This window comes from Sus scrofa, chromosome 9 (genome assembly GCF_054392235.1).
Source record: "Sus scrofa isolate SSC_HxYL_T2T_F1_AM1 chromosome 9, Sscrofa_HxYL_maternal_Yorkshire_Landrace_v2.0, whole genome shotgun sequence".
NCBI lineage: Eukaryota > Metazoa > Chordata > Mammalia > Artiodactyla > Suidae > Sus > Sus scrofa.
The window spans coordinates 35783208-35797309 of NC_139391.1; the positions used below are offsets into that span (position 1 = coordinate 35783208).

The 14102-nt window shown below is 33.8% G+C and overlaps 1 protein-coding gene across 29 annotated transcripts in view; it reads left to right on the plus strand.

Moving 5' to 3' along the window:
- Positions 1–14102, plus strand: part of GRIA4 (glutamate ionotropic receptor AMPA type subunit 4) — a 362056-nt gene that overhangs the window by 273433 nt on the left and 74521 nt on the right. For all 29 annotated transcript variants that reach the window (XR_014815154.1, XR_014815156.1, XR_014815155.1 and 26 more), the window contains 4 exons: positions 1500–1658; positions 6514–6681; positions 7945–8049; positions 12909–13019. Coding sequence is in view for 16 of the 29 variants with exons in the window: in XM_084975905.1 (XP_084832031.1) it covers positions 1500–1658; positions 6514–6681; positions 7945–8049; positions 12909–13019 (543 nt within the window). In the remaining 13 variants the exon portion in view is untranslated. The remainder of the gene's footprint in view (positions 1–1499; positions 1659–6513; positions 6682–7944; positions 8050–12908; positions 13020–14102) is intronic.

The following is a 14102-nucleotide window of genomic DNA, read 5'->3' on the forward strand; positions in this document are numbered from 1 at the left end:
ATATAAAACATATAAATTGTGACATCAAAAAAATAAGAAGTGGGAGGGTATGTATAAAATTGTAGAGCTTTTGCATATGTTCATAGTTTAGTTATTAGCTTAAAATGGATTGAATAAGATATAAGCCTCATGGTAATCACAAAGAAAAAACCTATAGTAGAAACATAAAAACATATCCCTATAGTAGAAAGTAATCAACCTGTAGTATAAAGTGATCAAAACATATCACTACTGAAAATCATCCAATCTTCCACAGTAGCAGAAGACAGAAACAATGCAAGAAAGAAAAAAGACATATATATACACACATATGTATGTATATACAAAAAAAAAAAGACACACATATATATACATACATACATAGTAGGCATGACTAGCACCAAGTCTAGTTGGTTTTCAGATTGTCAGCAATTCTGAGTCTTTTGTGATTTCATGTAAATTTTAGGATTAATTGTTCTAGTTATATGAAAAATTAATTGGGGTTGCATTAAATTGATTGTAGATTGCTTTGGGTAGTATGATCATTTTAGCAATACTGATTCTTTTGACCTAAGAGCACAGGATATCATTCTGCTTTTTAATTTTTATTAGAGCATAGTTGATTTACAATGTTGCGCCAATTTCTACTGTACCAGTAAAGTGACCTAGTCATACATATATACATATATATATACATTACTTTTCTTATATTATCTTCCATCATCCTTTTCTTTGAATCATATTCAATTTCCTTTATCAATGTTTTATAGTTTCCACAGTATAGGTCTTTCACCTCCTTGTTGAAATTTATTCCTAGGGATTTTTTGGTGCAATTTTAAAGGGGATTTTCTAACTCTTTTCTGATATTTATTGTTAGTGTAAAGAAATGCAAAGGATTTCTGTATATTAATCTTGTGTCCTGCTACCTTGCTGAATTTATCAGTTCTAGCAGTTTTTGTGTGGAGCCTTTAGGGTTTTCTATATATAATATCATGTCATCTGCACATAAGGACAGTTTTACCTCTTCCTTTCCAATTTGGATAAATTTTATTTCTTTTTCTTGTCTGATTTTTGTAACTAGGACTTTCAATACTATGTCGAATAGAAATGGTGAGGGTGGACATCCTTGTCTTGGTCCAGATTAGTGGGAAGGCTTTCAGCTTTTCATCATTGAATATTATGTTGGCTATGGGTTTGTTGTAAATATTATGTTGAGATATATTCCCTTTGTATCCACTTTGGTGAGAATTTTTAGCATGAATGGATGTTGAATTTTATCAGAGCTTTTTTTCCAACAGTTGAGATGATCATGTGGTTTTTGTCCTTTCTTTTGTTCATGTGGTGTCATTTAGATTTTGAATGGCATAATTTAACAGCTAAATTGATGTAATTGGATCTTCCACCTGTTTCTAGCCATCACTGTATTATAAATCTTACTGGTTATTAATTTTTTACCACTGAAGAATCAAAATGTATAATAATGAACTAAACTTAATAAACTGTGATATTGATTTTTATAGGGATTCAAGGATATTTCTCTTGAGAGATTTATACATGGGGGAGCCAATGTTACAGGATTCCAGTTGGTAGATTTTAATACACCTATGGTAACCAAACTAATGGATCGCTGGAAGAAACTAGATCAGAGAGAATATCCAGGATCTGAAACACCTCCAAAGGTATTTGGTTTTTTTCATATATTTTTTTTAGTATGTTTTTCAGTTTAAGGTAGAAAGTTACTTATGCAATTCTTCTAATAATAGTTTGTCAGGCATAGAGTGACATGGGGCAGAAACATTTTGTCTCTATCCCTGCAGTACACATCCCTTAATAATTTCTAAATTTCTATAGACATTAGCTCAAGTAGTTTACGATTATTACTTTGCCAGTCAACTTCTATGAAGAAATTGTATGCTTTTTAAAGAAATTTTATTAACTAAAAACATCAAATTGTGAACAACTAATGGTAACTATTCCACCCAGAAAAAAAACTATATTTAGAAGGTTATTTACAATGAGTAGAGAAATTGGTAAATTGGTAAAAAGGTAAAATGTACAAGCTTCTGCAAAATTTCTCTTTCAAATTTTCAATAAAAGGTCATATTGTTTAATCTTCTCTGACAGACATTGCAGTAGTATGTTCTTGGTATCTGCAAAGGAAGCTGGTAAATTTCTGGTCATGAGCACGTTTTTTTTCCCACCTGAAAAGATAGATGACTTCCTTAGATATCATGTAAATAATGGCATAATGTCTCTTCAACTCCAGCTTAGTGGTTTTGAGCTCCTACATAATGAAGCATCATCATTTTAAACAAATTTTACCAATATCTCACTAACAATGTATTCTTGTAAAAAGTTTTCAAGTATCACTTTGAAATTCAAGCCTAGAAAATTATTATCTAAGGGTAGAGAATCTCAGTTCTTCCTTTTCCTAATTATAAAACTTTCTGTACAAGCTATGTCAGTTTCTTCTCTGTAATATAGGAATTTGGTTAGTAATACCACTTTCACTACTCTGTAGAATCATGGAATTTCAAAACAAAATATCCACTAATGTGTCAAGGACCATAATCCAGCCTTCTGATTTTGCAGATTAATATATGCAAGATAGTTAATGGTATGTTAGTTGGCTGTCCCTGATTCAAGGACCAGGTTTATGTCAAGGACCAAATCATGGGCTCCCTGAGTGTTAGACAAGTGCATTGTCCACTATGTTATACCACTTCTCATGCTTAGATAATACATATGAAAGCTTATTAAAAAGTCAAAAAATTTTCAAGATGCAAACTACCTTCAGGATTAAAAGAACCTTAAGAAGTCATTTAGTCCGCCTTTTGCCTTCAAGCTTGTTCAGAGAACAGTCCCCAAAGCTCATTTATATCAAGTATGAATACACCAAGAGAAAAATCTGAAGCTTCTTCTGAACTCAGTTCTAATCTGGACAGTTTGCTATACAGCCTGCTCCCCTCATTCTGTCATACATCATACATCAGTGTATGCAGAAACTCCCTTGCCCTTCTCCTCCTCATTATAAACTGTCATATTCCTTCCTCACATCTTTTGTTAGCCATTATGTATCAGCATTTTTACTGTAAACCATCTCTTTAAGTTCTTGTTACCCTTAAAAGTTTTGGTAGCTAGAATTATTCGAATTTCTGGGTAGTGTTTTATAGCTCCTTGTGACTGTTTTTCATTTCAGTGACAATTTGTAATAATATGTGTCCACTGTGGTCCTCCTGTCTGGACACATTGGTCCTTCCTTATCTTTTCTTTAGCCTCTCACACACTTTACTAGTTGATAATTTCCAACTAGACTTAGCTATATCATGGCTTTGGGCACTTTGTTTTATATATAAATACATATAATTTTCTCATCTTTCACAGCTCTCTTAGCATGGTATTCAGCACTCAGCAGGCATTTAATAAATATATGCAGTCATTTCTCATTATTCATGGCATTATAGTCTTTATACAGCTTTATAGTTGCCATGAATGAATACTGGACCCATACTCCTAGGGGAAATTACAAGGTTAGGTCACAACATTTTTGTCAATCAGTAACATATAACACATTGTTTTGTGTGTGTTTCTGTTTAAAGACATCTTAAGATGTTGTTGATTCATTGACATTGACATTGACATTGACATGCCAATAGCACTATAACTCATGCCTGAATGAAACTAATCTAACTAACATGTATTTTCTCCATAAGGCACATCACAGCCTTTTTGCACTGAGAAACACTACACAGCACTTTAGCACCACACTTTGAGACCATTTTAAGCAATGAAATCATCAGCAAAAAACACAAAACGGTGGAAAAACCTGGCACTAAATAGACCACAAAAAGGATATTTGTTTACAATAGCTGAAGCAAAAAGGCAGAGCATTGCCTTGCTTGACTGCAGCTGTGAACGTGCTTGTTAGGCAACTCAAGCTTTCTACCATGTCTGCAAATGATCTACTGCCAGGATTAATTTGAGGTCACATGTTTCAACCAAGATTTAAAGCACAATTTTTGATCTTGTCATTCCCCTGCCTTAAAAACAAAACAAAAACAAACAAAAAAAACTTTCAGAATAAAGGTCTTCCATACTAAAGACCTAAAAAGTCTTTCCATTTACATGTCCCTCTGCTACCTTTCTGGCCAGCCAAGTTGAACTGCCCTAAATTTTTACACTCCTTATCCTTCCCGATGTTCTTGCCTCCTCCACCTCAGCTGACCTCCACCTTCATCTCCACCTGCCCAAATCTAACCATCTTCCAAGCTTTTATCTTAAATTTCACTTTCTCTAATGGAGGCTTTTCTTACTCCTCCAGTAAATATTATCTCTTTCTCCCTTGTAACCCCCATAATATTTGATTGTGCAGTTCTCATCAAGGACTTAACATAATTATATCTGTAGTTACTGTTTCATGTCCATAAACTCCTTTGGGGCAGTAACAGTCTATTATGCCTCTTGTGGTCTTCACTATTCCTAGACAGTATCTAGAATATTTTTCAAAGGGTTCTCAAATATATGAAATTTTATCCTCACAATACCATGGAAAATAGTCATTACTTTGTTATTCAATTTTGTTCTGTTTTTTGTTTCATAACTGAAAAACGTACTGCACATTCCAAAAAAACTATTAGTAGCAGATTTCGAATTCACCTAGTTATTTCTTATCAAAACCTAGACTCTTGCCACTGCACTATGACTCTGTCAAACTCTGCCTCTTTTTATTTACAAACATTGATAAACATAACTCATCCCACCCTTCTAATCACTGGTTAAAGCAGTAAATCGCTCTAGCTCAAGACTTAGTTTTACTCTCTTAATATATATTAAGCATATATTTAATAAGAATTTCTAGGTACCATCTAGAAAGAGATGTGTGCCCATAAGTATGATTTCTTTGACTTTAGCACAATAATATATGTGGAAAAGAATGGAAACCCTTTAAAGGTAAAACCAGTGTAAACCACTGCTTCTTACCATCTTTCAGCTCTATGACCTGTCAAAGGCCTTTGCCACTCAGGCTGAATGTCTGCTTTCCTCTGCTTTCCTCTATATGATATCTGTTCTTTTTTCCCAGTTTACTCGTTTCATATTAAAATGAACTTTTTAAAATACAGCAGTGCTTTTGCTTTCTGGTATCATCTCTTCTCAGTTTTTTTCTCTCTTGATCCTAAAAATACTAGCATTGCATTTTTTATCTTCTTTGTGTCTTTGACCAGTTTACTTTATCCCCTGTTTTTATTTTCTTGCTATCCAAAAAGATGATTTGATGGCTTTATCTACTCAGTGTAGTATTGATTGGTCCAGGCAGGGGAGGAGGTATATCCATGTTTGAATTAGTACCTTGGTTAAGTACCTTAATTTCCTTCTACCATCCCGTTCCAATTGTAAGGGTACATCCTTATCCTTAAGCCTATTTTGTCATATCCTTGAAAAATATATAGCAAGGCTTTTAATTTATATGTTACACATAAATCTTACTAATGAAGATATAATATGATTCTCTACCACTGAAAGGTTTGTTGTTAGAATTTATATTCTTTATCTTATCCATGTTTTAGTCCTTCTCTTCCGTGGAGTACTGACCGATATGCTCAATAGTTGTACTGCCTAAGTTTACCTTCTATAATTCAAATTTCAAATGATTTTTCTTAATTTATAAGCAGCAAATTAAGGAGATCATTTTTCATATTCCATAGCACAAAACTATAGGCTTAGGATGTGTTCATTATATGGAATTGACCATATGGAATTCCTGAAAGAGGTAATGTAGTTTTTTTTGCCATGATTGGCAGTTGATGTTTCAAGAAAATTGTGCTGTATTTTCCATGCATTTAGGAATTCTCTAATCAAACTCTACAATATTTCCTGTTATTTTTATTTTCAGCTTAAGCAAATCATGTTTTCTTCTCTGTTTTTCCTCATTGCCTCTCCAAACCTTAATAATCTTTTCCTGAGAGCTTTTTTTTTCTCAAAGAGAAGCATGAGGAGAGCATCAAAAAGCAGATGGTCTACACTCTCCCCCCCCCTTTTTTTTTTTTTTTGTCTTTGTGCCGTTTCTTGGGCCGCTCCCGCGGCATATGGAGGTTCCCAGGCTAGGGGTCGAATCGGAGCTGTTGCCACCGGCCTAACCACAGCCACAGCAATGCCAGATCCGAGCTGCATCTTCAGCCTACACCATTGCTCACGGCAACGCCAGATCCTTAACCCACTGAGCAAGGCCAGGGATCAAACCCGCAACCTCATGGTTCCTAGTCAGATTCGTTAACCTCTGAGCCACGACGGGAACTCCTACACTTCTCCACTTTGCTCTTAGGTTAGAGTGGAAACTCAGAAAAATGACCTAACCTTTATGTGCACACTCAACAGGCATAAGCATAACATATTCATTCTGGTTTAGCACAGTGACTGGTGCATACACATTTGTTAAATAAGTAGACTCTTTAATACGTAACCCACAGAGCCTCCAGACTATTCCTACTGATGGATAGGAATTTAACATTACCATTATAATCACTTTCATTTTGTTAGTACACATCTGCTCTGACTTACGATGGCGTCCTTGTGATGGCTGAAACGTTTCGAAATCTTAGAAGACAGAAAATTGATATTTCCAGGAGAGGAAATGCTGGGGATTGTCTGGCAAATCCTGCTGCTCCATGGGGTCAGGGGATTGACATGGAGAGGACGCTCAAACAGGTAACTCACAATTTTATTTAAGTTCAGTTTATTTCATAGTCCTTTTTAAATGGAACATTCAAGAAACAAAATAATCTGAGGATAAATATATATAACAACTGTCATTTTAATAGATTGATCCATTATTATTTCTGAGACATTTCTAAGTAGATAATACTGGATAGAAGAGTGGAGTTTATATTTTGTGTGGATGTTTAGTCAGGATAAGCTAAGTTATGCCACAGTAATAAACAACCTCATGTCTCAGTGGCTTAAAACAACAAAAAAGAGTATTTCTTACTCATGCACACACTAGATTAGTAGGGGCACTCTGCTTATTATGATCACATAGGAAGCCAAGCTGACAGACAGAGCAGCTTCCATGATGAATGCGGCAAAAAGAAGGAGTTGTGGGGAGGTTTCTAATTGCCAGTTAAATATTCTGGCCCAGTAGTGACAGTCATCACATCTGTTTACAACTCATTTATCAAGAAAGAAAGAGAGAAAGAGAAGGAGAGAGAAAGAAAGAGAGAGAGAGAGAATCACATTGACCTAGCTAATCAAAAGGAGTCCAAGAAGTACAAGCTTACCTTGGGCCCAGAATGAGGAAGAACTAGAAATATTTTGCAAACACTCTTAATCTATTTAATCTACTGACTACCTCAGTAGATCTTTAAGTTACCTTATAATCTTGGATTAAGTATTTGTTTATTTTAGTCTTTTATAGTTATACTAACACTTTTTCAAACGAATAATATAATAGGTGCGTATTTTTAATATTACATTTAAAAGTTCTGAAATGCCATAGTAGAAGAAAATTGGGAATAGAGTACACTTGAATATTTTCAAAAATATGTTTATTTTTCTGAACTTCTCATATCTTAATATTAGCAAGGAGAAATATGATCTGGTGTGGCTATCAGGGCAATTTAATCTATTTTGTGGATATATAGATAAAACTGAAAAGTAACTATAAAACAAACCATATTTCCTTTCCTATAAACAATATTTCAATATTGCAGAAGTATTCTGTTCATTACAGTGGAAACTTCATAATAAAAAAACAAAACGTGTTCATCTTCCAAGTATATAGCAGAATTGCTTATGTATTATTTTGACATTCCTCTTTCAGATTCTGTCCCTATAGCTCAAATACCCCATGGTCTTTTAGTGAGTTTATAGTTCTACTTCAGTGTGTAATCATGAGCCTAAGAGATAAAGTCAAGATTTCTCTAAGTAAAATGATAAATGATTACATGTGTGGATTTGTTTTTTCATTAATAGGTTCAGATTCAAGGGCTCACAGGAAATGTTCAGTTTGACCACTATGGACGTAGAGTCAATTACACAATGGATGTGTTTGAGCTAAAGAGCACAGGACCTAGAAAGGTGAGCCATACTTGAACTATCTTCTTAGTTTGCATTTGACATTTTTAAAGGCTTATAGGTGAAAGGTAGTTGGATAGTCTACATTTTTCAACGTAATAGAGTGACCACTGAACAGAGGGAGAGCTAGGGGCTCTGCAGAAGTCAAAAATCTAGGTATAAATTATAGTTGGGCCCTCTGTATATGTGGTTTCTCCATATCCATAGGTTTGCATTTGAGGATTCAACCAACCACAGATCGTATATTATATAGTATTTACTATTGAAAAGAATCCTTGTTTAAGTGGACCCAAACAGTTGAAACCCTTGTTGACCCTAAAGGGTCAACCACACAAATAATATTTTCTTGATAACTCATGCAGAAATAAATTCTTGTATTACATGATTGATATTTAATGATGTACAAAAGCTGAAATGAACTAATTTATACACTGTTTATATCCTCTATCCAAAATAGGAGCAATTTTTTTAAAGGCTTACCAAAAAGAATCTCACAAAGCCTGTATGAGAAAAAACTCTGTCAACAAACAGCTAACAACAAGAAAGAAGGCCCATTTTTTTATGATTTTTATCTTTTCCGTTATGGTTGATTTTCAGTGTTCTGTCAATTTCTACTGTGCAGCAAAGTGACCCAGTCATACATATATATTTGTATCTATATATGATATATATAGATATATACATATATTTATATATGTATTAATATATATAATTATATGTATATTTTCTCACACTATCCTCCATCATGTTCCATCACAAGTAACTGGATATAGTCCCCTGTGCTATACAGCAGGATCTCATTGTTTATCCACTCCAAATGCAATAGTTTGCATTTATTAACCCCAAATTCTGAGTCCACCCCACTCCCTCCCTCTCCTTTTCCCCCTCCCCCTCCCCCTAAGCAACCACAAGTCTTTTCTCCAAGTGCATAAGTTCCTTTTCTGTGGAAAGTTCATTTGTGCTGTATATTAGATTCCAGATATAAGTGATATCATATGGTATTTGTCTCTCTCTTCCTGACTTACTTCACTTAGTATGAGAGTCTCTAGTTCTATCCATGTTTCTGCAAATGGCATTATTTTGTTCTTTTTTTATGACTGAGTAGTGTTCCATTGTGTATACATACCACATCAGAAAGAGGCCCATTTTAGGCAAAATCCTTCTACTAGCTGTGGAGCAGACAGATTATTCCTTAGGCCTCTAAAAACATTGGCTAACTGGTGACCATCCTGCCACAAACCAGACCCTGCACAATTAGCCATTTAAGCAGAACCTTTCTAAAATGCACAGGACAATTCCATATTTCACAAAACAGGAAGTACAAAAAGTAAAATGATCGCTCTATAAAAAAGAATAACGGAAAAAGGAAGCAGGCAGTAACTAGTGGTAACAGCAAGTGAGTTATTTATATCACTGAATCTTTTCATGGCCTACAGAACCAGGATGGTAAAAAAAAATAATAAAATAAAATAAGGTGTTTTTTTTTTTTTAAGGAGAGAGTTAAAGAGTAAGTTGAGAAAGTGATGAACAGTACTTCTTCACACTCAGCTGACGTCTAAGACTCTTAAAAGAAATATGAAGTGTTAAATGGTGTAGACTCATCTATCTTTATTTTTTGTGCCAACAATCAACTTGGGCATTCTGTCAGGAATATTAAACTTTAAAATGAGCTACTGTGAGAAACACTATGCTGGTGAGAGACTCGACAACATGTCTGAAAAGTGAGCAATCATTTTTGTAAATTGAAGACTTGCCAGTCAAGGAGCCATCTTTGAAAATAGATCGGAGAGTTAACCCATCAGTTTGCCTTCAGTAACAGGAAAACTGAGTGAGTCTCATTAAGCAGAAGCCATAAAGCTCTTTCTGAAGTCTCAGTTCCTAAATATGGTGCAATCTTCTTGCCATTCCAGTGATGTCACAGGAATGGTGTAAAACCAGACTTGAATGGTTTTAGGAATTCTTAATTGTAAAAATGATACTTATTGAGATCAGACACAATAAAGGGAAACCGATGTGCATTTAAACATTCAATCCTACAAAAATCTAAAAGTAAGTTACAGTTTTCTCATTTTATAGAGGAGAAAATAAGGCTCAGAAAAAATAAGTAACCTGCGCAGTGATGTTCAACTATAAAGGGAACTAGGATGAAGACCAAGGCACATCTAGCTTCAAAGTTACTCTCTTTTAACTGCTACAAAATATCAGCCCTGGGGCCCATAAGTATTCTTTAGGGTTGGTATGAGAATTAAGCCACATTTTTCAGAACAAGTCCGATCAAGTCATCTCTCCCAGGAACCAACTTTGAGTAGAGAAGGGATTCCTCACAACCCCTGAATCTCTACTCAATCCCTACATTGCAGACAAAATCCATCATAAATACAGAGATGTAGACTCATACATTATATTATGTTTACATTTACAATTCACCTTTTGGAATCCCAAGAAGACAACTATTTCCCTGACATTTCCTGCCAGTTTAGCACATTAAATCCATTTTTGCTAGAGTATTACAAAACTGTTTTTCAGCCAATTCCTGTCTCTAGGAAAAAAAGTGCCTAGTTTCCTTAAATGAGATCTGATTAAATGAGATCAGGCATGGGAAGAGTCCTTAGTAAATTGTAAAATGTTGTGAAAAATTTGAGAAAAACTCTCTCACATGAAGTTCTAGGAACAAACTTTAATACTCCTTTCTTTAAGTCTTACTTCCCAATTAGTTAATGGTCCACACAAGATCTGTTAATTGGTTCCAGATCACAAACCATAGCTTTCTTTTTCATCAGAATTACAAGTTTACATAAGGCAAATAAATATAGCTGTGTAAAATTCTGCTTATTATTTTAATTCACCAGCACTTCTAAATCATTTATCTATACGGAGTAGATAGGCATGAACCCACAGGTTGTTCTTAAAAGGAAAATGTCAAGATCTTGTCAACATTTGAAGACTCTCTGGAATGTGTCCCAAATATGTAGTTTTTCTGTTGTGGAAACTCATCAATTAAAAAAAAATTTCCTTTCCCAGAGAATGTACTGCTGATATCTGGAAGGTGGCTGCATCTTCACAAAGTACTAAACAATTAAACCTATTTTTGTGTCTTATAACTGTCATGTGAAAAGGAGAATAAACAGGAAGCAACTGACATATTTTTAGAATTATTTTTAAGTACTTGTAGGAATTGAGGAGAGGGTAGGTCTCAAAGGCAGACTTGTTTTTTAATTAAATTTTTCACTGAATTATTACATAAATGTTAGCCACAAGTAAATGCATATAGGCAATTAAAAATAATTGCCGAATTGATTGTATAGTCATAATTTTGGATCAGATAAATCAGTACAGCAAGCCATATTAATGAAAATTCTTTTTATCTATTCTGTAATTATATATTCAGTGTTTGTGAATAACAGTATCTTTTCTGACATCTTAATGCTTACTTTATTTGAATATGATTACAAACACTAACAAGACAGTTAAAAACTTGGAGGAAGCAAGAGAGACTTTCAAAACCTATTGGAACAAGTAGTGAATACAGACCAGTGTGCAATTACATGTATTTTATTGAAGATATGAGTTTTATCAACTGCATCCAGAAATTTAATAAAGTTTGGCAAGCATTAAGTGAACACCCATTTTTTGGGAGGTTATGTAGCAAAGTATATATACTTGTAACCTTACCTTCCTTTATGTTTGCTATTGTATAAACTTTAAGATGCATATATTTTCTTTAAAAAGCATTGAGTATAGTGTCTGTCAGAGAGCAAGCAGTCAAGAAGTGATGGAGTTCCCGTGGTGGCTCAGTGGTTAACGAATCCGACTAGGAACCATGAGGTTGTGGGTTCAGTCCCTGCCCTTGCTCAGTGGGTTAAGGATCCGGCGTTGCCGTGAGCTGTGGTGTAGGTTGCAGACGCGGCTCGGATCCCGCGCTGCTGTGGCTCTGGCATAGGCCGGCAGCTATAGCTCCGATTAGACCCCTAGCCTGGGAACCTCCATATGCTGCAGGAGCAGCCCAGGAAATAACAAAAAGACAAAAAAACAAACAAACAAACAAACAAAAGCAAAAAAAGAAGTGATAGCCATTACTTATGTACTTAATGGTCTGCCTGATAAAAAGAACTCTGAATTTCCTTTAGGACCTCATTATAGTTTGCTACTTTGTAAAGTGCTTAACTAATCCCTTAATGTATTTTATGGAAAGGAGATTTTTCCATGTCTAAATGAGAAGTAATATAAGGATTTAAAAAGGAAAATACAAATTTGAAATTTTCAAAACTGAAAATTAAATATTTTAATATAAATATATTTAATATTTTAAATTAAATATATTTATTTTAATATTAAATATTAAACATTTCATTTAATGTTATAGTTTAACATTAAATATAAATATTAATGATTTATGTTATATTTAAATTTTTAAATATTAAATATAATGATTATATTAAATAATCATTAAGCTTTCTGTACACGTGCCTTTTGTAAATCTGGCTATTCTGTTTACCATAAATCCTATAACATTATTAACAAAATCTGTAAATTAATTATAGAAGGTGCCAGTTAATCTCACTACAAGAGATCAACACAAAATAGTATTCCATCTGTATCTACATTCCTTTTTGAACCCACTCATTCCCAATGTCTTGGTTACTCCATGCCTGCAGATTGTAAAGTTGCCAAATGTATAACCAGGCAGTATTATTAACATCAGTAAAACAGGCCCATCATCAATTAAGAAAACTTCCAAACACATTTTTGTGTGTTTTATATATTTGCTTTGTTTCCTTACTTATGAATACTGATGTTGTTCCAATAAGAACTAGAGAAAACTCTTCTAAAATATGTTTTCAAGAATGTTCTCTATTTGGCAGGTTGGTTACTGGAATGATATGGATAAATTAGTCTTGATTCAAGATGTACCCACTCTTGGCAATGACACAGCAGCTATTGAGAACAGAACGGTTGTTGTGACCACTATTATGGTAAGTTTTGGTCTGTGTTTTATGATGTTCCGTTTTGTCCACAGGCAGTTTTAATTCCCCAGCTATGGTGAACAGGGAGGATGAAAGCTGCATCTTAGTGGTGGTGGCCTGGGTGTTCTAACCCACAAAAGTCTGCTGAGGCTTTGAATTAAGTTTGTCCTGAACTTAGTACAATTAGTACGTGTATTTGTATTATCTTCTGTTGCATTGTTATTCTTGGAAAAGTGCTCAGATGTGAAAAAATAAAAAACTCTCTAGTTGGAAATGCATGAATGCAAGATTCCAAACAACAAAAGAATGGACATGAAAAAGACCAACAACTAATCACATAAAAATATCCAGTGATAAACACTGTATAATTGTTGTTATAATGTTTTTAAAACATCAATGTAATAAGAGTTAACAGTATTTAAAATTATAATTTTCAGATAATTTAAGCATGTGATAATGATTTTCATTGTCTGTTTATAATAATAGTGGAGATATGAATGAATATGAAGATTTTAATGAGCATGTTTTTTACAACTGAATGATTTAGAAATAAATTTTGTTTAGTATTTATTTTTAATGCAAAAAGGGGTTTTTATACCGATTATTTTTCTCATTGACCATGACAAATATATGGTAAAATATATTGGCATTCTCCTAGGAAATAAGAAAAATATGATCTTCATTCACTCACATTATAAAATGAAAAATACTTTAAATTTTAAGGCTGCTATTTCAAAGAGATTCTCATGAAATTATCTTTTAAATAATATAATGTCTCATACACTTTTCTAAATTCAAACATGCTTTTTAGAGTCAATGCTAGTCAAAGGAGATCAACAATCGGTGACCTTGTCTATCTAATTTAAAGTTCTATATCCTCAGTTCTCTGTCCGGTTAGGCAGAACTTATTTTTAACTATTTATGAAGCTGTTGCTCTAAATAAAGTGGGCGTATTTTATGTAACTTAGTTTTTAGCTTATGTAATTTTAATTTTAGGTTTTTATTAATGTTGAGTTATTTCCAAAATTTTGACATGGAGGTCAAATCATGAAAATGCCAGAGAGAAGCTTTCATATGTTGCAGTTAATTTTA